The sequence below is a fragment of the Fistularia commersonii genome, chromosome 30 (assembly GCF_037954325.1).
Source record: "Fistularia commersonii isolate RoL2024-O1a breed Wild chromosome 30, RoL_Fcom_v1.0, whole genome shotgun sequence".
NCBI classification, from domain to species: domain Eukaryota; kingdom Metazoa; phylum Chordata; class Actinopteri; order Syngnathiformes; family Fistulariidae; genus Fistularia; species Fistularia commersonii.
The window spans coordinates 235,736-260,036 of NC_141313.1; the positions used below are offsets into that span (position 1 = coordinate 235,736).

The window sequence follows — 24,301 nt, forward strand, 5'->3', positions numbered from 1 at the left end:
GCACGCACGCCAGAACAGACGCCTCTGCTCAAAATAGACCAGTAAATCACGCCGTGAATGAGGGGCTCGTCTGCGTCAGCCCACATCCCGAGGTCTCGGACGCGCCAGCAGTTTGGAAGCGCTTTGTGTTTCCTCGCTTTTCCCCGGAGGTTCGGCTCTTTGGAGGGAAACAGACCGTTGTTTGTCGGGAACTGAGGACCGCGGCGCTGATCTCACCCCATTTGAATTCAAAAAGATGAATAAACGCCATCTGAACGCACATTCTGAACGTTTGAGCGTCACTTTTTTATTTAGCAAAGCAGGAGAAACAAGTCTAAAGCACTTACCGGGTTACAAAAGGCCTAAAAAATAAATCTGCGACCGGACGAGGTACAATAAAAGCCTCATTATTATCTCCTTCTCCTCGGAGTGTAGGGGCTCGGGGGAAGGCTCGCTCAAGCGCACACACACACACACACACATACGCATACGCACACACACATGCGCGCACTCACTTGTTAAATTATGCAAAAATTAGCACGCTAAAAATAACATGTCAGTTGTAGTTTTACAAGTTCCAGATGCCAGTTGTTCTTAGCAAACATGCACTTCTGAGCAGCCCCCCGTCCTCCGCCCCCAGGGGACGGGTTATTAAATAAACCCCGGTGTGAATCGTGAGGGTAATTAATTTCACGCTTCATAAAAGAATCCAGCTGCTGGGTTTTATTTCAGATTTTGCAGCCGCGCTGATGGGAAACAGCGCCGGACGCTCCGGACGTCGATCGTTTCCACCGTCAACACCGTTTCCACCTGTGGCCGCCATTTTCACTCCCCGGGACAAAGTGACCCACCGAGCATTCACACACACACACACACATACACACACACACACACACACACACACACACACACACACACACACACACACACACACTTACATACATAAACCCGCGTATTCTCTCTCGTTTGAGTTACTGCGCTCGCTGCGTCCGGCAGGGACGGGCGATAACTCACACTCAGCGCTGGCGGAGAAGACAGAGTCATCGGCCAATAGCGGGGGGGAGGAGGGGGATCCGGGTCCAGAATCCGATCCAATGACAACCTCACGTCCTGAACTCCGGGGCGACTAGTGTGTAACAGTCAACAAAACCCAGCCAGGGACCCCCGGGCCCAGACCCCCCCAACCCCTCCAGGCATTTACAAGTTAAATCACAGTCCAGTCTGACGTGAGAGAAAAGCTGTACAGTAAAATACTTCTCACCTCAGACGTCTGCGTACAGTCGTCATAACAAAGAAGTACCAAAATGGAAAAGTTTTTATTACAGAGTTGGGGGGTCAGACACGCCACAGTGTGACCTTTGACACCTGTCTGTCTATTCAGGGACCCCCCCCCCATCCAGGTGCAACTTGAGAAAAGCAGTGCCAAAAATAAACACAGAAAAGAAAAATTAGGAAATACCGCCAATTGCAAAATAAAATAAAATAAGATAGTTGCAAGTGTGGTGGAAAGTTTCTTAAAGTCACGGTGTCTGTGTCCACGAACAGTCTGTTTCAGGCGGTCCGGCAGAGCAGCGGCGGCGGCGCTGACCTCCCGGCGTCCAAGCGTGATCACGCCAACGTCCGACCGCACGCCTGCACTCACCTGTCCTCACCTGTCCTCACCTGTCCTCACCTGTCCTACAGACGGGACGTTCCACGCCGTCCCCCCCGGGGCGACGGTCTGGAAGAGGTTTGGATTCCCGGCTCGTGGCGTGAGGGGGTTAGAAAAGGTATGGCGTCCCGGGGAAGGCGTGGGGGAGGGGCTAGGAGAAGTCCAGAGGGCGGATCATCATGGCGGTGGCCCTCAGAGAGTAGCTGGGGCCCTTGAAGTAGTGCCACTTGATGCCGTTGAGCTTCCCCACGTGCTGCCCCTGGCTGAAGTACATGCCGTTGAGGTTGGAGGGGCCGCAGGCGTCGAACCACCAACCTGGACGGAGAACACAGACGGCGGCGTTTATGTGCGGCCAAAGCAATTTTTATATTTGTATTTAAAGATCATTCTGTCCTCCTGGAATGGCGGGGGGGGGGGGGGGGGCTAAGGTCAGACCCCGCTATCTGGCGTCCGCTATCTGGCGTCCGCTATCTGGCGTCCTCTGCCGCGCCGCTACCTGCCGCCTCGCGCTCTATTTACAGCTCTTTGCCCCCCTCCCACCGGGAGATGCTGGATCTGCCAAATGATGGCACCTTGTCCGCCCCCCCGCCAGCTCAGATCTGGAAGCAGAACATGTGCGAGGCACGCCACGTGTCACATGCGCTGACACATGGCAGCCGTGACATTTCAACAGACATGTTTGCAATCAGGGGCAATTTGTTTTTGCATTTGCTGCCGGCGGGCGCTTTGCCCCGGAACCCCCCGGGCTCATGAGCGGTCCGGATGAACCGTCTGGGAAAATAAAACAGGGCTTTGCTCTGGATTTGTTTATCGGCCGCACCGCGTCAGGTCGCGGGACCGGAGGCGGCGCTTGCAGGACCGGAGCTCCGCACCGACACGCCTCATTCCCTGCAGCTCATCACTGACTTCACAGCTGAAGCGACGCCTGGGAAAAAATCAGGGTTCTGGAAATGCATTCCTGGGACCGCAGAGGTGAACCTGCCACGTTTTATCTTGGAACCAAGGGAAAGGATGAAGATGTTCCGGCTCGGCCTCAGGCGCCGGGTGGAGCGGGTCTTTGGACGGCTGCCAGTCAGCAGAGGCTGCTGGGAAGCCACTAGGTAGCCACTGGGAAGCCACTGGGAAGCCTTGCCCTCCTTGTGCAGCAGGTTCTTCCAGCTCTCTGAGGAGCAGCTTCCTCTGCAGGCCTCCTGCCTTCAAAGGGAAATCTGCCAAACACCTCGGAGCTGCTATCTCCTCCTTGATAAGTTGCAGACCACACAGATACCCCCCCCCACACACACACACAGATACCCCCACACACACACACAGATACCCCCCCCCATAACTATCCAGTGTGCACAGCCCCCCCCCAGGGATTTACGATCAGTATCCTCTGTTTGAAGGCCAGAGAGGTTTACTGGCTCGTTAAAAAGCGGGGGTGGTTGGAGGTGCAATTTGGGGGGGGGGGCTCTGCAGTTTGTTATCACCCCCCATTACCCCCCCCATCCACCCATCCACTCATCCCCCAGGGCTACTCATTCAGGCTGCTGCATTCAAGGAGACCTGAGTGGCAGTGCTGCTCTTAAATCAGCCATGTGGATGTTTTGTTCATGGCAGCAACAGCCTGGGGGGTGGGGGGGGTGGGGGGGGGTCCAACCGGGTCAGGTTTGTCCAGGTTCTGATCCACCTGGAGGACCAGTGATGGGACGTTTTCATCAAATCTCCAGTGCTTTCTCCAAACCTGTGAACCTGCACCTGAACCTGCACCTGAACCTGCACCTGAACCTGAACCTGAACCTGCACCTGGACCTGCACCTCACAGTGGAGGACAACTTCCAGCTTCTCCTCTGTCCTCGTCCCCGTCTGTCCTCTGTACCCCCTGTGGTCACGGCCCTGTTATTCTGCTGTCTTCAGCGTCCATCCGGCCAAGACGAGCGAGTGTTGGCCAGCTGGTTTCCATGACGATATTGTATTCCGTAAAGATCTCGGCTCGATATTGGACCCCCTCACCCCCACCCCCCAACCCCCGCCCCCTGTCCCCCCTGTCCCCCCTGTCCCCCCGCTCCATAACCCGACCGTCTCGACCGGCCTTCGCGGTGCCGTTGCCGGGCCGAGGAACACATGGGACCGCAACACTTACCGCCGGTGAGCATGAGGGCGCACTTGCAGGTGCAGTTGTCGTTGTCCATGTCCTTGGTGCTGAAGTCGGCGCCGTGGACCACCAGGCTGCTCTGCCTGCCCGCCGTCCCGCTGTGGCTCTTCAGGAACAGCCTGACGGAAGACAGGGACAATGAGGCGGGACGTGGGAGGCGAGGACGGAGACACAACGCGATCTGCGTGTCCGGAGATTCTTTGCTTTTTCACTCGTGAGTGAGAACATGTCAGAACACCTGAAACAACTGCGGACAGAGGAGGGAAAACAAAGAAGCAGAGACCTCCGTCCAGGACGCCGCAGGAAGAGAGATGCTCTCATCCTTAATCAGATCTGTCCTGGAGACCAAGGGGCTTCGCTCCGAAGAGTCGGGACGGAACGAAAGACGCCAAAGGCACTTAAACCTCCTGAGAGAACGGGGATGTTTCCGAGTTTTCTTTCCATCGTGCGAAGCTCGCGGTGCAAAAATCTGGGTCCTCTGGACATTGACTGGACATTGGTGGGACATTGGTGGGACATTGGTGGGACATTGGTGGGACATTGGTAGGGCATTGGTAGACCGCAGACTCGTCTCACGCACGTCAGGAAAAGAGTTGGCCCGTTTCAGACCTCCATCTCCTCAGTCTCAGAGTGTGAGGAACCGATGAGTAAACCCAGGTTCTGGTTCTGGTCTCTGCTCTGCAGGTCTGAAAGCTCTCCGGCTCCAGCGCCCTCTCACACCTCAAGGTCTCAAGGCGCTTTACGCCGGATCGCATTCGCCTTTCAGGTGCGCCGTCCCCGTCTCACCGGCTGAGGCAGAAGGTCGCCTGCATTGATGTGGCATCTGTCCAAGGTTCCTCACAGCGCCAACGCCTGCTCGCGGGCGGATGCGGACCACGTCGGAGAGTGTGGTCCAGGCCGTCACGTGTCCTGGGACAACTAGGCTGCAAGATGGGCCGTAGAAAATTGGGATGCAGATACATTCCGCAAAACATCCCAGCTCGTGTTTGGGGACGCCGGCTCTACCGACCGAGCCGCAGCCGCCCACCCCTGTGGCAGAGAAGGTTCTGGAACTGGGGATTTTTCAACCGCCCGTATATTTGCATGCGATGGTAGTGCGGTATTTGAAGGTCGGGTCGGCGGTCGGCCGTTCCCGGGCTCCCGGGCTTCGGACGGGCTCGTCTTATCCCTGACATGGAGAACAATGGCCAAAGGATCTGGTTTGTTTGGCGCGCTCGAAAACAAAAGGCATTTTCTGAGGTCAGTTTCTCATCAGCGGGGGGGTCAAGGGCGTGAGGCCGACCCCCCCGACCCCCCGACCCATCGACCCCGCCCGGCCCTTCATTCCACCCAGAACATTACCAGGGCAAAAACAAAATCCTTTGTATTATTCTTTAATAAACCTGAGGAATCTGTTCCCGGCGCAGATCGAACCCGCCGCCCCGGAGAACGGTGTGGAAAACGCTCAGAGGAAGAAAAAAAGAGCGGTCGTCTCCCCGGGACGGAAAGCCATTCGACTTGAAAGACTCCCGTATTTACACAGCTGTATAAATGGTGGCTTCGCAGACGAGCGTATTAAAAGGAAAGGGAACCGATGGGCTCGAGCGGGGAATCACACAGGCGCTGAACCAACTCGTCTCATCGGCCGCGGCCAATGACGGCCGGGCATTTGGACCGGCGCCGGCCGGGATGTAATAAGGTCTGAGCACACATTCCGGTCTTGTGTGTGTGGGCGCATAACATGCGACGGCGGTCGCCGTCGGCCCGGCAACATCCGCGATGTCCCTCCCGGCGCATCGGGGAGGGCGTCCTCCGCAGCGCAGAGGCTCACGGTTCTCGAGACCAGACGCCGCCGGGTGCAGGTTCAGGTTTGGTTTTGTTCTTTGTTTTTCAGCCGCGGGCCTCGACACGGAGCGGGACGGGCCGCCAGCCGGACAGGAGAGAAAAAAGACCGACATCCAGGTCACTTTGCAAGATTCCGGGCAGGATATTTGGCAGCGGTCAGAGCCGGCTGGTGCCAGTGAGCGGCCGGGCCGGGCCGGGCCGGACCACGGCCACGGCTGGTCTGGGACTGTGAGCTTGTGTAGCCGGAGTCAGTGGCCACGGCTAGTCTGGGCCAGCATGCGTGAGAGTGTGTGGAGGGTCTGTGAAGGGGGGTCACTGATTCACGGCCAGTGATTCCCCGCTACGAACGAATGCTGCCGAGGGCCGATGAAAAGGAGGGGCCATGTTTGTTTACCCACGTCATTCAAGTAGACATGGCCGCCCTGCGAGCGGCGGTCTGGTGCTCGGAATCCAAACCCGGCGCAGGAACCCCCACGATGGAGTTTGGGTCGGAGTCAACGTGCTCTGGTGGATTCCAGCTGAAAGTGGGGATCAGGTGAGGGATCCGATGACGGCCATGTGTTCGTCTGAATTCCCTTCCAGGGAAAGTTGAGGTCGGGGGGACGGACGGCCCCTCGCTCTATTTATTATTACTATTTAAAACCAGAAAATGAATCTTCTTCTGGACGCTCTCCTCAGGTGTCTCCACAGCCCATCATCCAACCCTCGTCTGCATCCTCTTCTCTCTCTCCAACTAACTTCCTGTCCTTCTCTCCTCCATCTACCAAGCTGGTCTTCCTTCTGCCTGGCAGCTCCACCTCAGCGTCCTCCCACACAGATCTTCTCCACGCCTCCTCTGTTCATGTCCGAACCACCTTATTTTGACTTTATCTCCAAACATCTATCAGCGCTGTCCCTCTGATGGACTCCTTCCTGATCCTTATCATCTTCATCTCTGCCTGTCTTCTCCCCAGTGTCTCCAAACCAGACAAACCCAACATGTCTGCTCTCACTTCCATCTTCTCCAGCTCTCCTGACTCTTTCCTCCCCCGGTGGTGTTTGGACTCGGGGTCACGTGTCTCCTTTCACCTCAGTTCTACAGCTCTGAGCCTGATTGAGAATGATTTCAGCTGAGGTGCAACTCACACCTGCAGCTCACGAGGCCTCGTCAGGCTGAGCTCAAGAGCAGCTCGCCGCCGGCTGTTCGGGGCCAGATGGTTGTCCAAAGGGGATGCGCCGCCGCTCTCGGAGTCCCGTGGGCGGCCCAGCCGGTCCAGGCGGTCCAGGCAGCCCCTCCTTGGCACCGTTCGTCCCTTCCTGGTGGATCTTTGTACCCAAACTTGTGAGGGTTGAGGCCAATTCCTCAGCCCTGACGCCCCAGCAGCCACCCGGACCGTGCACAGCCCTCCCTTCAACCACTCTGTAAAATTAAACCCCTTCAAACCCTTTACCTCCTGAGTGTCTTTGCATTTGGATCACGCATCGCTTCCCAAACCTGACACGCTCCAACCTCTCTGAACACATTTCTTCAGTTTCTCCGTTGTTCCACTGTTGACCCCTAGGACTTGAGCTTCTCCATCTTCCGTACCTCCACTCCCTGCAGCCTCACGATCTCCCTTGAGTTCCTTTCAGTCACACTCTCGTATCCTGTCTTGCCGGGACGAACCCTCCGTCCTCTCAGAGTCCTTCCTCCATCCACTTGCTCCCTGCTCTCACTACAGATCACAGAATTGTCCTTTCTTTTTCCTGAGTTCTGGTTGGATTCCCATTTTCAGTCTTCCCCGCTGCACCATCCCCTGGCGGTGCAAACCTGTCACCTCCCTCACGGGTGTATGCTTCCCCCGGCCGGGCTCCCAGTCATCGGTGAGCAGTAGCCCCTTCCGCCGAGCTACCAGTCACCAATCGGGCTCCTGTTCTTGCCCGGCGTTTCTCCCTCATTGGTGTTTACCAGCGCCTCTTGCCTCGCTGCCCGCGACCCTAAGGAGCTTCCCTCGTCGTTGTACACTAGATGCCCTGCGCCCCTCCTATGTGGACTGCCTGCTCCTGCGTGGACCCGGTCCAAGTAAACTCTCTTCGAGGCCTCGGTGTCCATCTTGGTGCGGCGTCTTGGGTCTCCTTATTGGTTCTTCTTCCATCGTCCTCAACAGAAAGACCACATGGACCCGGCAGCGCTTCTTCCCCACAGACGTCCATCATCAGGAGGGATGGACTCCAAACCTCACCTCAAGTTCTGGTAAGATTTTTTTCTTTTTGGCCCTCCTGCCAGGTGTCTCCCCCTCCACCCGCCCAGGTTTGGGTTTCTTTTTTATGGGATGTCAGGAGCCTGTTGTGTGGGGGGGTCAAGGTTGGGCTTGTGAAGGGCAATCGGGAGCACGTGGCCGTCCTGGTTCTTGGCAACCAGCGAGGGCCTAAAAGCCAGCGCTTTGAGCCTAACTGGTTGCCAGGTGGTTCCCCAGTGTTCTTGGCGATCAGCCTTCGCTCGCTGGGCTGCTCCTGCCTGCGTCCACGTTCCCCGTCTGCACGGTCCTCTTCACCGGTCCACGTAGACTTGCTGTTTTAAACCCAATCTGTCTTGGTTTGGAGTCCTGGCTCTTCGAAGGCGCTACCTCCAACAGTCTCAGGCTCTCTCGAACCAAAAAAAAATCTTTTTTTTTTTCTTCTGTTTTAAATGTTCTGCTTGTTTTTGATATTCATCGTGGACAGCCGGTTCCTTTTCGCCGCAGAGGTTCTCTGACGAATGACGGCAATTAGCCCTGTGTTTTGATCTGGTGGTTGTCATTACGGCCAGATCTGGAAGCCATCATGTAAGAAGTTCTTTCTGCAAATTATAATAACCATGTAATTATTCATGTTTATAGGACAGTAATCCCTGAAAGGGACTGACGTCGATCGCATCGAGCGGGAAAACAGAAACGGTCGACACTGTTATAGCGGCCCGAGTTCATGGTGAACTCTGCGTATCTTTAAGGCGACACAGTGCTTAGCGCCCCCGCCTGAACACCAGCAGCTCATTGGTTGGATTCCCACAGGGGGGTTTCTGTGTGCAGTCTCTATGTTGTCCTCACGTCTGCAGTGGGTTCCTGTCACTGTCCAAACAACTGCAGGAGCTTCAGCTGAGACCCTGAATTGCCCAGATGTGTGGATGAGAGGGTGAGGGCTCATGTCTCAATGGGCCGTGTGAATGCTTGTATATGTATAATATACATATATAATATGTATAATGTATAATGATGTGTATGTGACGTACGGCTCAGAAGTTGAAATATTTTGTTGATCCCGCAGCACATTGTGTAAATGAGTGCCATATGCGGTATACGTTATATGAGATCGATATATGGCAGGGAGGGATGAGCGGTAAAGACAATGAATGAATGAATGAATGAATGGCAAATTCATGTGTATAATGTTATTTCCCAAGGTAGAAAATGGGTGTTTGGTTCAATCTTGGAAACTCCGCTGCCTCTTGACTTGGCAACAAGCCCTTAGAGTCCTGAGCAAACATTAGCGCTGTGTGGATCCCTTCAGCTGGAGGGCACACGAGAGCCCCGAACGCAAAACCACATCTAAGCTGGAGCAAAACTGTGTGACGCTCACTGCCGTCTTCTCCACGCAAATCCACCGGAACCTCCCGGTCTGCACCGATCCAGCGAGCATGTACATCCGGAGCCGCCCCCTAGGGGGCGCTGTTCCACAGCGTCAGATATTTCACACGAAACCAGGGGCTTTCTAAAAATAATTGCTCAGCTTCATTTTTTAAACAGTTTTGAAGGGAAGAAAAGCCAGAGTTTTGTGTGTGTGTGTGTGTGTGTGTGTGTGTGTGTGTGTGTGTGTGTGTGTGTGTGTGTGTGTGTGCGCGCAGTGTTGGCCTCTGCCAGTGTTTATCTGGCTTGCTGTTGCAGACTCTTTTCCAGAAAAACTCTGCTGATAACGCACGCAAACACCGGCTGGCGTTCTCAGAGCGAAGAACGCAAGCTGGAGAACCCGGCGAACGTCCAGGACGGAGAACGTTGTGTGACTCCGGCTCCAGCGGCATTTTCATCAGCTACAACACATCTATTTATAGTTCCGCTGGAGCCGGCCAGTATGACCTTCTGCAGGTGTGGCTTTCCTCGTCCGCAGAATACTCCGACAATACTGGCAGGAAAATGGCTTGGATTCGCAGTCCAAGCACTGTTCCCTCTAAGCTGCGCGTTTGCGCAATCGCACACTGCACCAGAGTTCTCTGCGCACTAAAGAAAATCCAGGCTGAACCGCAAATAAAATAATTGCGTTTAATTTATTTCCAGTTCAGCTTTGTTGTGCGTGGAGAACGCTGGAGCAGTGCGCGATTGCGCAAACCAGCAAGTGAGTTCAGGCGGATGAAATACACGGAACCGGCTTCACAACCCTGTCACGCATTAAAAAAACTGCACAATTGAAGTCGCGGTCGGATTTAAGGAGTGTCGGTCAAGTATTGGTGTGTTTGAATCATGACGATTCAGTTTTGTTTTGATGTGACAAAAGGACGCACTGGAGCTGCAGCGCCCCCTTGCTGTGGTTCGGGGTAACGCTCATCCAATTAACACAGATCTTCCTTTCGAGGGTGTGTGTGTTTATGTGTGTGTGTGTGTGTGTGTGTTTGATCAACATCTCAGCAGGGAGAACCAGCCGACCGTCGAGCACCTTAGAACGTTGGGCCGCTCTGGAACCTGCAGTCGTTTTCCACGTCTGACGCGGCCAACCATCTGCCACAGTTTGAGGCCTGTTATCATTAGCCCTCCCCCTCGCCACACACACACACACACACACACACACACACAGCCCTCAAAATAAAAGCATCAAAGGAGGAACCAGGATGGAAAGTTTGCGAAGCGGAGATGATGGAGTGGCGGGGGGTCGTCTTGGACGGCGGGTGTCATTGGGACAAATTTGTCCGTGGTTCCTTACGTAACCCGATCCACCACGCCGGAAGACCCAGATTTACAAGCCCAGGACGTCGGAGTACTTTGAATACTTCATGCATGCGGTTGAAGTACTTCATCTGTCGGCTGCCGCGACCTTCTCGTGTGCGTGTTGAATGTTCTGCTGGGTTTGGTGAAGGCCTGAGATAAAGAGTGTCACCTTCAGACCGGCCAATGAGGAGCGTTTATTAATGTTATTAATGCTTATTAATGTTTATTGGTCCCAAAATAGGGAAATAACCATTGATGGCTCCCTTTATTTAGCATTTAATGCAATGAAGGCCACATACTGGACAACCTTCAGCTCTGGGTCAGACCCCCCCCCCCCCCCAGGCTAATAGTGGTCAGGCATTGAAAGCACTGCAACAGGTGGTTGCTATGGCATCTGTCAGTAGTTGCTACGTAGCAACTATGGAGCATGTGTGTGTGTGTGTGTGTGTGTGTGATCTCCTCTCAGAACCCCCCCTTCCCATGGGTTCTGAAAGACCTTCCTGCAATAGAACTCACAAGCTAATTCCCGGTCGGAGGAGAAGCGTGAGATGTTCTGCAGCTCCCAGCAGTGGAAGGCCATAAATCGTGTTGGTGGAGCAGCGAGCGGGCCTGGCTGCAGGCCGGCCGCGTCGTCCAAAACGTCCGGCGCGCTTTCTATTTATTATTTTTAAATGACCCGGATTTGGCCTCGGTGTTAGAGCGATATTTGCCGGGCGACCGCGACGACAACGCCGCCGCTCCGGCTGCGCTGCAGCGGTCAGCGAGTGAACTCCAGAACCTTGTAGAAAATGCAACAGCAAACGCAGATATCTGGCTCCAGGTGGAGCGGCCGTACCTGTAGTTCTGCTTCTCGCTGCCGATCTGGAAGCGGTCGTACAGTGAGAAGGCCTGGAGTCCGTCCCAGTCCGTCAGCTCCACGCGCAGCACGTACTGCCTCTGGCTGGTCAGCTGGTAGACGCACTCGTTCCCCAGCCAGTGCTCGGCGGACGCGCTCCCGAAGCCCTGCCGGCAGAAGACGCCGTTAGCCTTCGCGGTCACGCCCCGGAAACCGACTCCATCGGAGGTGTCACGGAAGCCCGTTGTGGACCGTTCCATTGAAGGTGGTGGCGGAGGTGGCGCAGGCTCTACCTTTTGAAAACCTGATTCTTAACGGCGGTGACTTTTCTGAAAAACCCTAACCCAGAACTCCTCAGGTTACCGTCCCGTCCCACCCGGACCGTAGTCTAGTATCTTCTCCTGAGTTCCTGGGCTCTCCCTTGTCCCCTCACAGCGTCTCACCAGGCGTCCACCGTTGTTGTTGCTTTTATGACTATCAAAGCTCCCGCGGTATCACGTCAATGTTTAGCATGTAGCTATCAGGGCTACTGATGTCGGTCCTTGGTGCCCGTCCCGTCCCTGCCGACCCTCAGCACCTCCGCCTCCATCGTTCTCCTGCTTTCTATCTCTCTGTGCTACTCCCGGTCCAGGCAGGAAGCCGCCCACATTGAGCCGGGATCCGTGAGTCAGAAAATGTCGGTCACCTCTTGACTGCGGGTGAACCAGTGAACGCGTCGCTAACGTGGACAAACGGCGAGCGGTCACGACGGAGGACCTCGGAGCGTCTCCTCCGCCTCACCATCTTGTACTCCTTCCACGTCCTCTGGAAGTCCACGCTGCCGTCCTCTCGCCGCTGGATGACCGTCCAGCCGCCGCCGGCCGTTTCCATGTTGCAGTACACCTGCAGTCGGAGCAGAGTCACGGGTCAGCGCCATTACCGTCGGTATCACTGTTCTTCTCGGGACCTGATGAAAGCGGAGCGCCATGACGGATCCGGCGACCTCCGCGGCCGAGCGAGCGAGCGAGCGAAGAAGGGTCACTCGGACCGACTTCTCCTCGGACGCTCCTCTTCCCGGCTCGCGCCGTGAATCATCTCTGGCCGCTCGACGTCCCGCTCCAGTTCCCGTCCGTCCTCCCCGTCCCCTCGCCGGTCGCCCCCGGAGACGGTCCTAACCAGCCCCCCCCTCCCCGGAGGATCAAAGTTTAGGAGTGGGCCGCACACACACACCGGCACATACCAGCACACACCTGGGGGTAACGTGGCCCTTCACCTCGGCCCTCAGTGTGTGTAAGCTGATAACGCGGGGCCGCGGCCCGATCTGTTTTGGGGGGGGGGGGGCGTGCAGCTGAACACACACCGGCCCGGTCTGGCCACAATTAAGGAAGTTCTCCTGACAGAATCGCTTTCCCTCAAAACAGTACATCTCTCTCACACTCACACACTCACACACCGCAATATATGTCATGGCTAGCAGCTAAACCCGGCTAACAGCGATCCCCACTCTTAATATCCATTATATCCCAACGTCACCACTGACATTAACTGGATTTATATACTATATATGTATATATAGATATATACATTATACATGTTCATATTAATCAAGCAGAGAAATATACTGCTTTAAGCCGTCCATTTCATATATAATATATAAACATAATTGTCCTGTTCTGAAAATGATGACCTGAGTCGAGGTAGAAGAAGTTAATTCAGGCAAGGAAATCATTGACATCATTTACCGACTCTGACAATTATTTTAAGAAGGACGACAAGCATACATATATGTGTGTGTAGATTGTTATTTATATATATGCATGTATAAAAATCTATGTATATGTATGTATACCAACTAATACCGTGTACATACGGTTGATGTCCAGTTTAAGCTCAACGGGAAGTCTGGATTCACTTGAGATCAGGGTTAGTTTTAAGACCTGGGTTGGTTTTACTAACTTCTAGTTCACTCAAACAAATTAAGACCGGCGTGCACGACCACATACACGCTGGTATGATCCGTGAGCTAACTCCCATGAAACGATCCCCGTCACCAGTCACAGACCAACGTCCCGTTTCCTGATCGCCTGACGCCCTTTTTTCCCCCGAACATCCGAACGCTCGCTCCCTGAAAACAGAGGCGGCGGACGCAACGGCTCGGCCGCTCACCCTCCTGGTCTCCTGGGCGTTGATCTGGATGCTGTAGACGCCGTTCTTGTGGAAGCCGGCCTGGTGGAGGTCGGCACAGTCGCGGAACTTCCTCTCCTCGTCCGCGGCCTTGGTGCCGTTGAGCACGACTGCGAGGACACAAGATGGAAAAGGGAGTGATGTGCTCGTTTTTAAGAAATGGACGGCTTGAATCAGGAGTTAAGATCTTAAGAGGGATCCTCTTTAAGTCTGGATTTCAACGACCGGGCCATCGGGGGTGAATCGGGGGTTCGGCGTCCTGCCCGAGGGGCGAGGATCCCTGCGAGGATCCCTGCGAGGATCCCTGCGAGGATCCCTGCGAGGATCTCTGCCAGGGCGGTTAACGGGAGGCTGTAGGAGCTCCGGGAGGCGTCCTCAGGCCCGACAGCACAGCTGTGACCATTTCCATCTGCAGGTCATTATAGCGGCGCTGTTTTGAAAACAAGCGAGCGGCCGAGGACAAAATACTACAAGCTATAAATTTCAAGTTCCTGTTGGAACATGTGGTTTGTATTTACTCCCCAGCCCCTCGTTATATTGATGGAAATTCGTCGGTCTCCCCTCCATATAAGGGGCTACGCGTCGCTTTTCGCCCGATTGTTTTCATCAATGCGATTGCCGAGCCAAAGGGGACGTCGGCGAAAAGTGAAACGTGTCGGCGACCTCCCGGTCGCCTCTTTGATGGCCCCGAGCCTCGGCCCGGATCCCGTCCTGCACGCCGGACCCCTCCGGGAAGCAGGTTGTTTACTCTGCGGCGCGATAGTATTGAGTGTCGGCGACAAGAATCCCCCGCCGCGACGGGTCGACGTCGTCAGCCGTCAGGTGCCGCTCCAACATCCCAGACGCCCCCGGAGACGTTGGCCTTTTATTTCGCCGTTTGATCGGATAATTATTTCACAATGGCGGCGCCTGGTCCCCAGGCGGCCTCCGCCGCGGGGCCTTGGCTCCCTCCAACGGGCCGCTGCCCAGATCTCCAAATATTATTTATGTCCCGATACGTGTTTACAGAAAACTATTTTGTGGTCCAGCGGGGACTCATATTCAGCGGGGGGTTCATGTGAAAAGAGCAGCAGGGTCCAGAGGAGGGGGGCCGGGTGTTTGCATAAATCCCTATCGTTGCCAAATGAGCTCGAGCGCCGGAGCGGAGGAGGGTGAATCGATGCTAAGCCGGAGTCCTCGCCCCTCCTCCGCCACCGCCATCGGCCTCCGAGAGCGGCCGAGGGCCGTTCCGACGGAGGCGGCGCATCGGCCGTATTCCCACGGTGGCCGGCGGGCGCCGCCGCCCCGACGGTGTCGCTCGGGGGAGGAAGGTTAGGAAGGTCCTCCACGGCGGCAGGTGTTTTGCACACCGAGCACGTCACGGCTACCAGGTCCTCGACGTTTAGCTCCAGAGATGCCTCCACAGTGACGGGTCTTGATTCAGACTTAAACCGGACTTTCCGTCTGGTTGTTTTCTCCGGAGCCGCGGCCCGATCGCAGCCGTCCGAGGGCATTTCCTGAGTCTCTGGAGTTGGAAACCACGTTCCCGTTGCATCGGGCTGAACGACGTCACCCGAGGACGGCTAGTTGTTGAGTCTTTTTCGGGAAGCTGAAGAATGAAACTAATCTTTTTGAATTTCAGCCAAATCCCTTTGCCCGGCTTTGCCGTCGGGCAAAGTGACGAACGCAGCCTCGTCCGATGCGAGGGCGCGACCCCGCGGGGAATACGGTGCCTTTTCAGATCCGACGGCGAGAGACGTCAATGTTTCCACGGTTACGGTTAATGACGCCGCGGCTCGTCGCAACCTAATCGGGTTTAGACGCGGCTGGCATCCAGCGGCTTCGCTGCTCCGGTCAAAAATAACTTTCCGGGCATCGGGAATCGCAATCACTCCGGGGAATTTCCCTGATTCCGAGGGGAGCCGTGAGCCGACAACAAAACAGTTTGGGGAAATTTCTTTTTTAATTCCTGCGTGTGAGTTGAATTTCTCCGTCAGGATTATGCAATCGCTCAAGTTCGACTCGGAATTTCGGTAAAGCCTTGAGTCGCTTTACTCGCTCTCTACTCAATGTACGGCCATCTGGAGCCAATCGCGGCTGTCACAGGGTCGAGGGGCGGGGCTTAACCCCGGCCGACAAGCTGTCCATCGCAGGCCCACATACAGGCGTGATAGGCGTGAGTCCGAAGCGTAAGCCGAGCCCCGTCTGAGGAAAGCTCTCTGCGGAGCGGCGTCCCGATGAAAGTTGAAACGGCGCTCGGCTTTCCAGACAAATAAACTCCCGGGAAGGAAATAGTGGAAAAACACGGCCGAGGTGTCGGACGATGGCGGGATCTACCCGCCCCTTCGCCGCCATTTGGACAGGGCCTCCCGCAGGAGCTATTAGAGTGTGACTTATTTAAGCTGGGGCTAGAACAGGGGGGGGGGGGTGTGACCTCTGACCCCTCCGCCTCAGGAGAGAAAGACCAACCGCACGGCAGCGAAGGCGCCACTCAGACTCTGGACCAATCAGCCGATGGGACCTTCAACGTGGCCGAAGTTTAAGCTGATGATGTGAAAAAGAAACGCTAGTAGCGGTTAGCCCCCAGCCAGCTGTCACCCCTCCGTGGGGTTCCTCCGGGGTCCCCCGGCACCGGTAACCTCAGAAATCATTTCAGGGACGGGATGCGGCTTTCCTCGCGTCCGACCCGACACCTGAGGCGACAAGCCGGGGGAACCGCCAACGAGCCGCCGCCGCCCGAACCGAAGTTAGAGAGCAGCGACGTCATGCCGGTTTACGGGACACGGCGGAGAGCTTTGCCGCTACGACTGGAGCCGCGGTGCTCCCTCCGGGGGGCGGGGGGGTCTCGGGGTCTCTGGGTTTGGGGGTTTCGGGGTTTGGGGGTCTGCAGGATCTCCCCGTCCAGATCTTAAGGGGCTCAAAAACAAGAGGGAAAGCAAAACACGGAGGTTGAAGTATTACTAAACACGTCGCGTTCCATCGTCCACAAAACTTTCCTTTTCACAGTGCGGTCTGGCACGGCTTGTTGTGTGTGTGTGTGTGTGTGTGTGTGTGTGTGTGTGTGTGTGTGTGTGTGTGTGTGTGTTCAAACTGAGAAACAACAGACATTTCCCTGCTTCTTCTGGAACGTAAACAGGTTAAACTCGCCCTCCTCTGCTGTTTACGCCTCAACATTTGAGCAGGACAATAACGAAACATCAACAGCAGGTCATGGGATGTTTACTAGAAGGTTGCTGACCAGTTCTGCGTGTGTGCGTGTGTGTGTGTGTGTGTGTGTGTGTGTGTGTGTGTGTGTGTGTGTGCGTGTGAGTGTGAGAGAGCAGAAGCCATCAATGGTGAAGTACTGCTCTTGACTGATGAGGAGCTTTCTATTGAGCGTTCGGCCGTCCAGGTTAAGGACCTCCTCGTGACTCGAGAGGCCTCTGAAGCTTCACCCACCTCCATCTTTGGAGCAGAGGTTGAGCAGGTTGTGCACGGTGTCCATCATCTCCTGCTGCTGCCGCTGCAGGGCGGTGCTGTTGCCCGTGGCCCGGCTCAGCTGGGTCTCCAGCTCCTGGATCACCCCGCTCTGCTTGCCCACCAGGGCCTGCAGGCTTCCCTTCTCCTGCCTCAGGGTCTCCAGCTCCTCGTGGTGGCGCATCTCCATCTCCAGCATCTTCTGCTCCAGCAGGCTGATGGAACGGAGATAAAGATGACCAATAGTAACTTGTTATGGAAGACGGAGAACGTGTTATTGTTCGGTCCCCTGGAAGAAGATTTGTTTCGGTGGCCGTGGACGGACTTCTTATTTGCGTTCCTCCTTCTTGATAACACGACGGCGTCGGGCTGGTGGCTCGTGGTCGTTGTGCGACAAGTAGCACCTTCTTTTGGTTCCTTGTTTGACCGCAGACCAAAAGTATCTAACTTATGACGGGAATCCACAAAGAAGTGCTGATGTCGCCCGTCCTTTGGATCCGTCGCTGCCGTCGGCGCCTTCACAGGAGCCTCCCGGGACCCGGACGGTGTTCTGTTTGTTGTAAATCACGGAGGAAGGTCCCGGACGAGCGGGCCGTTCCCCGAGGAGCCGGGGGAAGTGGAGGCGCCAATGCCTCCAAAGCCGCGAGGGCTCGGCCTCTTCTCCCGCTCTTCACCGGCCAATCGTCCGCCTCCGTCTAACCCTGACCTCTGCGACCTCTGCGACCTCTCCTCTCGCGCCGCCGACCTCCCGTCACCTCTCCCTCCACACATAAACCTCCTCTCTGGTCCTCCTCTCCACCTCCTCCAACCCCAGCATCCTTCCTCCCAGATCTTCTCCATCCCCCCTCTGGTCGTGTCCAAGCATCTCCAGAACATGGAACGTGCGCTGCTCCCGCCGCCGGACGTTACCTGTTCTTGTCGTGCAGCTTGTTGATTTCATTGGTCTGAACCATCAGCTCCTTCTCCAGCTTGTTGGTGGAAAGGGAATTTTCCAGCAGCTGGATCTCCAGCCTGGATGTTTGATTCAGAACCTGCCACACGCACACGCACACGCACGCACACACGCACGCGCACACACACACACACACACACACACACGTGTGCAAAGTCAAAGGAATGTGTTTAATATCTGAGGCTCCGTTTCCAATCCGAAGACACACATGGGAACACTTGCAGGGATTAAGGATCAACCGCAGAACCTCGCAAACTTTAATCACCTCCCGGTCGGCTCTGAATAAATGAAGCGGAATGAAGGGGCGGGGCTTCGCCGTAGAGCGGACCCGAACCCGACCGGAGGGTCGACGCGCCCGCCGGCGGCATCCTCACCTGCGTCTCCACGTCCGTCAGCTTCCTCGTCTGCTCGGCCGTCTGCGAGAGGAGGTTGGTGCCCATTTCCAACATGGCCGCCGTGTGGTTGTGCACGGCGCTCTGCTGCAGCTGCGCCATCTCCGTCTTCATGCTCTCTTTGATGTAGCTCTCGATCTGAGAAGGATTGAGACGGGGAGTCGGTGACGGACGAACGTCTCCTCGCCGAGGAACGCCTCATCTGACCGACGGCGATCCGAAGGGCGAGCGCGTCGGAACCGGACGTCTGCGGTCGGACCCTCGGGGAGCGCGGGAGAACGAACCTTCTTGAAGAAATAGAAAACTATTTCCGCCCTCCTTATCTGCGAAGCGGTCGGCAGATCAAACCCAAACAAACGTCGGGACGGATATGGACTCCACCGTCCCGGGTTCTCGTCTCCGACCGCCTCGGATGGCGGGCGGCCGCCTGGCCTTGTACGGCGAGAGAAGCCGCTTTTGTTTTATAAATAAATCCGTCCCGATCGCATTTCCAGCGGTGACCGCGGTCACGTCGAGATGATATCGCAAGCGTTCTTCGCCTGTAATGCTCAGCGGGGCCGGCGGACGATCTGGAGGTTCTCCTCGGGGCGGCCGGGTTCCGCTTACGGCGGCGGAGCCTCAGGAGTCCAGAGAAGGTTGTGTTGCTCGTTCATATTGTCGACGTCCCCTGAAGGTCGTCTCTCACGGTAAACAGCGTCAAACAGCGTCAAAATATTCAATTCTAACATTCGGGGTCGCCGGGGCGTTGATGGTTATAAATCGGCGTCCGGCCTCTGAGCCGCGCACGCCGCCACGCCGAGCCCTATGAGGCAGCGAGAGTAATATCCGGACCCGGACACGGAGGCGGCGGCTACGTCTGTACGTGCACGCCGCCTCCCCCGGGCCGCGCGTCCTGCCGCTGGGGGGCTGATATAAGTGTTATTTTCCCCGCCACTTCCAAGAGGCTGAGCTTCAGCGGGGGGACGCCGCCGACCCTCGGCTCGGCGAGGACCGAAACACAAACCAGATTGATAAAATACAGCCGGGGTGCAGATTTATGAACCCAATTTAACAACGGCGTTTATAGGAACGTTTTCTGCCGAGATGTGTGTGTGTGTGTGTGTGTGTGTGTGTGTGTGTGTGTGTGTGTGTGTGTGTATGTGTGTGTTCACCACTATGGTCAGGCGTAATGAAACGCCACCAGGAACGGTCACGCATGAATTCCATGCATTGTTTTCTTTTAACGACGAAGCCAATCCATTGTTTCTCCTCTCGGTCTCACAAACGCCGCCCGGTCTTCTTTCAGCGAGGCTTTAAGCTCCGCCCCCTCCGGCCGCCGAGCGCTTTCCCCGCTGCTTCCCTGCAGCTTAATCCAGGTATCGACGGGTCTGCCGGCCGGCTCGTGGCGAGCGTCGGGAAGTGATCTGGAGGGGGGCGGCGGCGCTGTCCGTCATGCAGGCAGACAAGTGTTTGGGTTACCGGGCAACCCCTCCGACCTCCGCCCTCACACTCTGCACTCCATCACGGCGAGGCGCTCAAACACAACCCGGGGGAACATAATCCCCCGACCTGCTGCTTGGGCGGGTTCGATTGAGTGTTTATGGCAGCGATGTTTCGTGCAGCTTCCATCCCAGAGGTGGAGGTGGAGGGGTGGAGGTCCCCATATCTTGAGCCAGAATGGGGGTTCAGAGGCCTGGGCTCACCCTGTCATTCAAAGGTCCCACAGAGATGTCCATCATTCACTCACTCCTTCACTGCCTTCCCGTCCGATGGCGGTTGCGGGTGCGAAACCCGAGGCGCCCCTCGAGTGTTTGTTTTGAAAAGGTCGATGACCAAGGGTGACCTCTGACCCCGCCGACAGACAGACGGCCAGGCACTCGCTCGATTGCCGCCACATTATTTTTCAAACCGAGCGTCGTGTCGCAGCGGGCGGAGCCAGAGCTCGCGTTGGACCCGGCGGCGGAGCGTCTTCCTGTCCGGGCTCCTTTTGAGAAGAGTCGGCACGAGATGATGCCGTAGTGATTTCCTGCGGGGGAAATTCCCGTGTCCCGAGCCGCTATCTGCAGCTTTAGCCGCTACGATTAGCCTCCTCGCCCACACGGACAGACGCTTCTTATTAGCGATCCACATTTAGCCGCTCCCTTTCTGGAGTGACCTCCCGATCCCACGCAGAAGTTTGTTATGTAAGCGCCGCCGCCACCGGGAACGCTCCGAGGTCCTTCCGGAAACGCGTTCGGCAGCCGGCCGACTTTTCCAGGAAGTGTGTTGTATCACGTGCACGCGAGCGGGAACCCCTGCGCGCCGCGTCCCTCCATCTTGGATGGAAAACAAACAACGCTCTTGAAGATTACGCACGCATGTATATTTTCATTAGTCCTACGCTGGAAAAAAAAAACGGAGCTCTGAAAATTACCTCGGTTAATTATGTGAGAGAGGAAATGCTGGCACTCGAGCGGGACGTGGGAATGAAACAGCCAAACAAGCCAGATCAGCAAAGACGCAGCCGCAGCTCTGCAACATGGGAACGGTCGTGCAGGTGGCAAAGGTCTGAGGCTGAGGAGCCGCCCGGTTTGTCCGGACCTTCTGGTCGACCTCCAGATGATGGCAGCATGTTGGTGAAGGAGTCTGCGGGCAGAAGGTCCGCCCCCCCCTCCCGGCGTCGCCGTTTGTTTTGGCGCTCCAAAAGCGCCAAAAGCGTAGACGGGACCAAAGATGGCCCCGGACGCCCCCCGCAATTCGAGCCCGGCCCGGATTACGCAACATATCGGCGTATCTGCGGCGGACGGGAAGTCTCCCGCCGAGCTCTCCTGTGACTCAGCAGCTCCAAACACTGATTGTTCTCCGCTGCGGTTCCCCTCTTTATTTGGACCAACTGCCTTTCTATATTTACTCCCTGATTTTTCTAAAGCCAGGGCTTTTTTCCCTCCATCGTCTCACGAACGTTTGGCTTCAAACTTGATATTTTGCCCCTTTTTGACAACGACCGGCCGCACGGAAAAATGACTTTATCATCGCCGGTTTGTTTTCTAGGGTAAAAACAGAGCGGGTTTAAATCTGATCGTCGACGGAGCTGGAAAAACACGCCGGCGTGGAAGGAAACTGGCAGGATCCCCGATGTTTGCCTGATACGGTTTGGAAGAGACGCCGGGAAACCGGCGGCGGCGATCGATCCAGATAAACGGCAGTGAGATGTAAAGTCTTTCTTCCTGCTTCCGGAAGGATTTGCTCTTTTCTCTTCCGATCGTCTGCAGGTTCTGAACGAACGGATGGAGGAAAACGGTTTCCGGCGTCGCAGGTACCAGAAAACCGAACCACAAACCCCGAGAACAACTCTTATTCCAAATGACAGCCGTCAGGGTCGATTGTGGATGAGGGGTCACGCGGGGTGAGGAGATCCGGGTCTGAGCGTGCGTTCGCCTCGGCGCCTCGGCCGTTCCCATCGCCACGGAGACGCAGCTTCCCCCGCTTGACGCTCCGCAGGGCTGCGCCTTTAAAACCCAGGATTATTTTATCCAAACACGGATTCACGAGTGTCAAACAATCAGGAGAGGAAGAAAATGAACACACACACACACACACACACACACACACACACACACACACGCACGCACACAATTGCAGCGACTCCACAGTACCATCTCATGCCAATTTAAAATAAACAGAGCCTTTTACAATCCCTGCCGTACGCTGACTCTTCACGCTGACTCTTCACGCTGACTCTTCACGCTGACTCTTCACGCTGCCGGCCGGCAGGGTCGCAAGTCAAACTTGTGTCGAGCGCCGAGGTTTAGTGTTTGAAAAGTTTCTGTGACCGTTTTCACATTTTATTTTATTGTATTTCTATTTTAGCCCGGGCTGCGCCGCAGCCTCACGGCGTGAAGCATCCTGGTCAGATTCAGACAAGGGGACCTTCCTGTGTGGAGTCTCCCCATGTCTGCGTGGGGTTCCTCTGGGTTCCTCAGGGTTCCTCTGGGTTCCTCAGGGTTCCTCAGGGTTCCTCCCACAGTCCAAAAAACCTGCGGTGGGTTTATTGGAACAATTGAGCGAGTGAACCTTGTCCGTCTGCGTCTAGAGACGCGGCCCTGCCACTGCCTGGCGACCAGCCCGGGGGAACCCCTCTGTCCGGGGGAACCCCTCTGTCTGGGGGAACCCCTCTGTCTGGGGGAACCCCTCTGTCCGGGGGAACCCCTCTGTCTGGGGGAACCCCTCTGTCCGAGGGAACCCCTCTGTCCGAAGGAACCCCTCTGTCGCCCCATGACAGCTGGGAGAAGCTCCGGGGTCCCCCGCAACCCCGAGAGCAGGGTAAGAGGCAGACGATGGAAGGATTATTTTAGTTCATTTTAGTTTTATTTCCAAATTTATATCCATATTTTTAATTTGCTATTTTTTAATATTTTCATTTGATTTTTTTTTTTTTTTTTTTTTTTAATTTATTGGTGTTTTACTCTTTTACATTTTTATTTTTCATCTTTTTCATTTTTTGCCATTATTATTATTTGGGATATCGACACATAGGATCACCTCTGTTGTGAATGATTGCAGTCATCTTGTAGTGACTGTTATTATGGGTTGTATCAGGATCATTTATGTACAGTTTCTCATGATGTGTCATTAAATATCGCACCTTGTACTGCATGATTGCCTGAGTGAGAGCAGTGCTTGCAGGGAAAAGGACTCCAACACCACAGATACAGAGGAATCAGTGTGTGTTGACGCACAAATAGTTCTGCATGTTTGGGCGTCGGATTCCGTCACCAGTGGATGAACTTCCGGACCGACCCGGGTCGTTGCATGCAGAGTAACCTAGTACACCTGTTAAACACTACCCGGGTACTCATGGCTGTGTGGTCCCGTCGGGTCGGAGTGCTCAGAATGTACATGGGACGCCGTGGAACCGCATGGGACGGCGTGGAACCACATGGGACGCCGTGGAACCGCATGGGACGGCGTGGAACCGCATGGGACGGCGTGGAACCACATGGGACGGCGTGGAACCACATGGGACGCCGTGGAACCGCATGGGACGCCGTGGAACCGCATGGGACGGCGTGGAACCACATGGGACGCCGTGGAACCACATGGGACAGCGTGGAACCGCATGGGACGGCGTGGAACGCGGAACCCGTCCTGGCTTGTGATACGGCGAGAGCGTGGAACGGTTCTGGGTGTCCAGGGTTCTCCTGGAGAACGTCTACTGGAGGCTTCCTGAGGAGCAGGTGGACCCGTCACCCTTGCACGTGTGCGGTCGCCATGCCAACGCCAGCCCTGAGCCTTGGTGACTGCCAGAGGCCTGGCTGAACTCCCGGACAACACACACACACACACACACACACACACACACACACACACACACACACACACACACACACACATCAGTGGATGTCCACACTTGCAAGCCTGTGTGGGGGAAAGTGTGTGTGTGTGTGTGTGTTTGTGCTTCTAGGTCTCTTTGTTTTTATGTGTGTGTGTGTGGGGGGGGGGGGGGGGGGGGGGGATGGGGGGGGGGGGCTGCAAGGGGCGTCACATGGATCCCAGCACTTCGCCAGTGAACTGAGAGTTGACACACTCGCAGGGGGCGGGGCTTTGATCGGGCCGCCATTCTGTACTCGCCATCTGCCCTTCAACGTGTGTGTGTGTGTGTGTGTGTGTGTGTGTGTGTGTGTGTGTGTGTGTGTGAGAAACAGAGAGACAGAGAGAGAGATGGATGTAGGGGAAGTAAAGCAAAGAAAGCGATGAAGCAGACGAGTGATTTGCTTGGTTTGTGAGAAACGACACACTGCGAAAGCGAGCGTTGTCTCCCGCCATGTTGTCACTCTCTCTCTTTCTATCACACCATCCGTCCCTTTCTTCTCCTCCTCCTCGTCCTCCTCGTCCTCCTCGTCCTCCTGGAGGGGTCAGGGCCCCACGGGAGGCTGCAGGGAGTTCATGGCGTGGGGAATTTACTCTGGGATCGATCATTGTCAGAATGAAAGGGAATGAATGAATGAGGACTTTGAGGACAGTTTCCTTCCAAATATCCCATAATATCATATATTATCAGTACAAGT

The 24,301-nt window shown here is 55.7% G+C and overlaps 1 protein-coding gene across 1 annotated transcript in view; it reads right to left on the reverse strand.

Moving 5' to 3' along the window:
• Positions 1–266: 266 nt before the first annotated feature.
• The window catches only part of angpt1 (angiopoietin 1), a 29,436-nt gene continuing 5,401 nt past the window's right edge, over positions 267–24,301 (reverse strand). Inside the window, exons 2-9 of the mRNA XM_086178111.1 lie at positions 18,258–18,413; positions 17,841–17,962; positions 16,914–17,146; positions 13,479–13,606; positions 12,114–12,215; positions 11,334–11,500; positions 3,753–3,883; positions 267–1,945 (exon numbers count right to left, since the gene is read on the reverse strand). Coding sequence (XP_086034237.1) covers positions 1,782–1,945; positions 3,753–3,883; positions 11,334–11,500; positions 12,114–12,215; positions 13,479–13,606; positions 16,914–17,146; positions 17,841–17,962; positions 18,258–18,413 — 1,203 coding nt within the window. The 3' untranslated portion in view covers positions 267–1,781. The remainder of the gene's footprint in view (positions 1,946–3,752; positions 3,884–11,333; positions 11,501–12,113; positions 12,216–13,478; positions 13,607–16,913; positions 17,147–17,840; positions 17,963–18,257; positions 18,414–24,301) is intronic.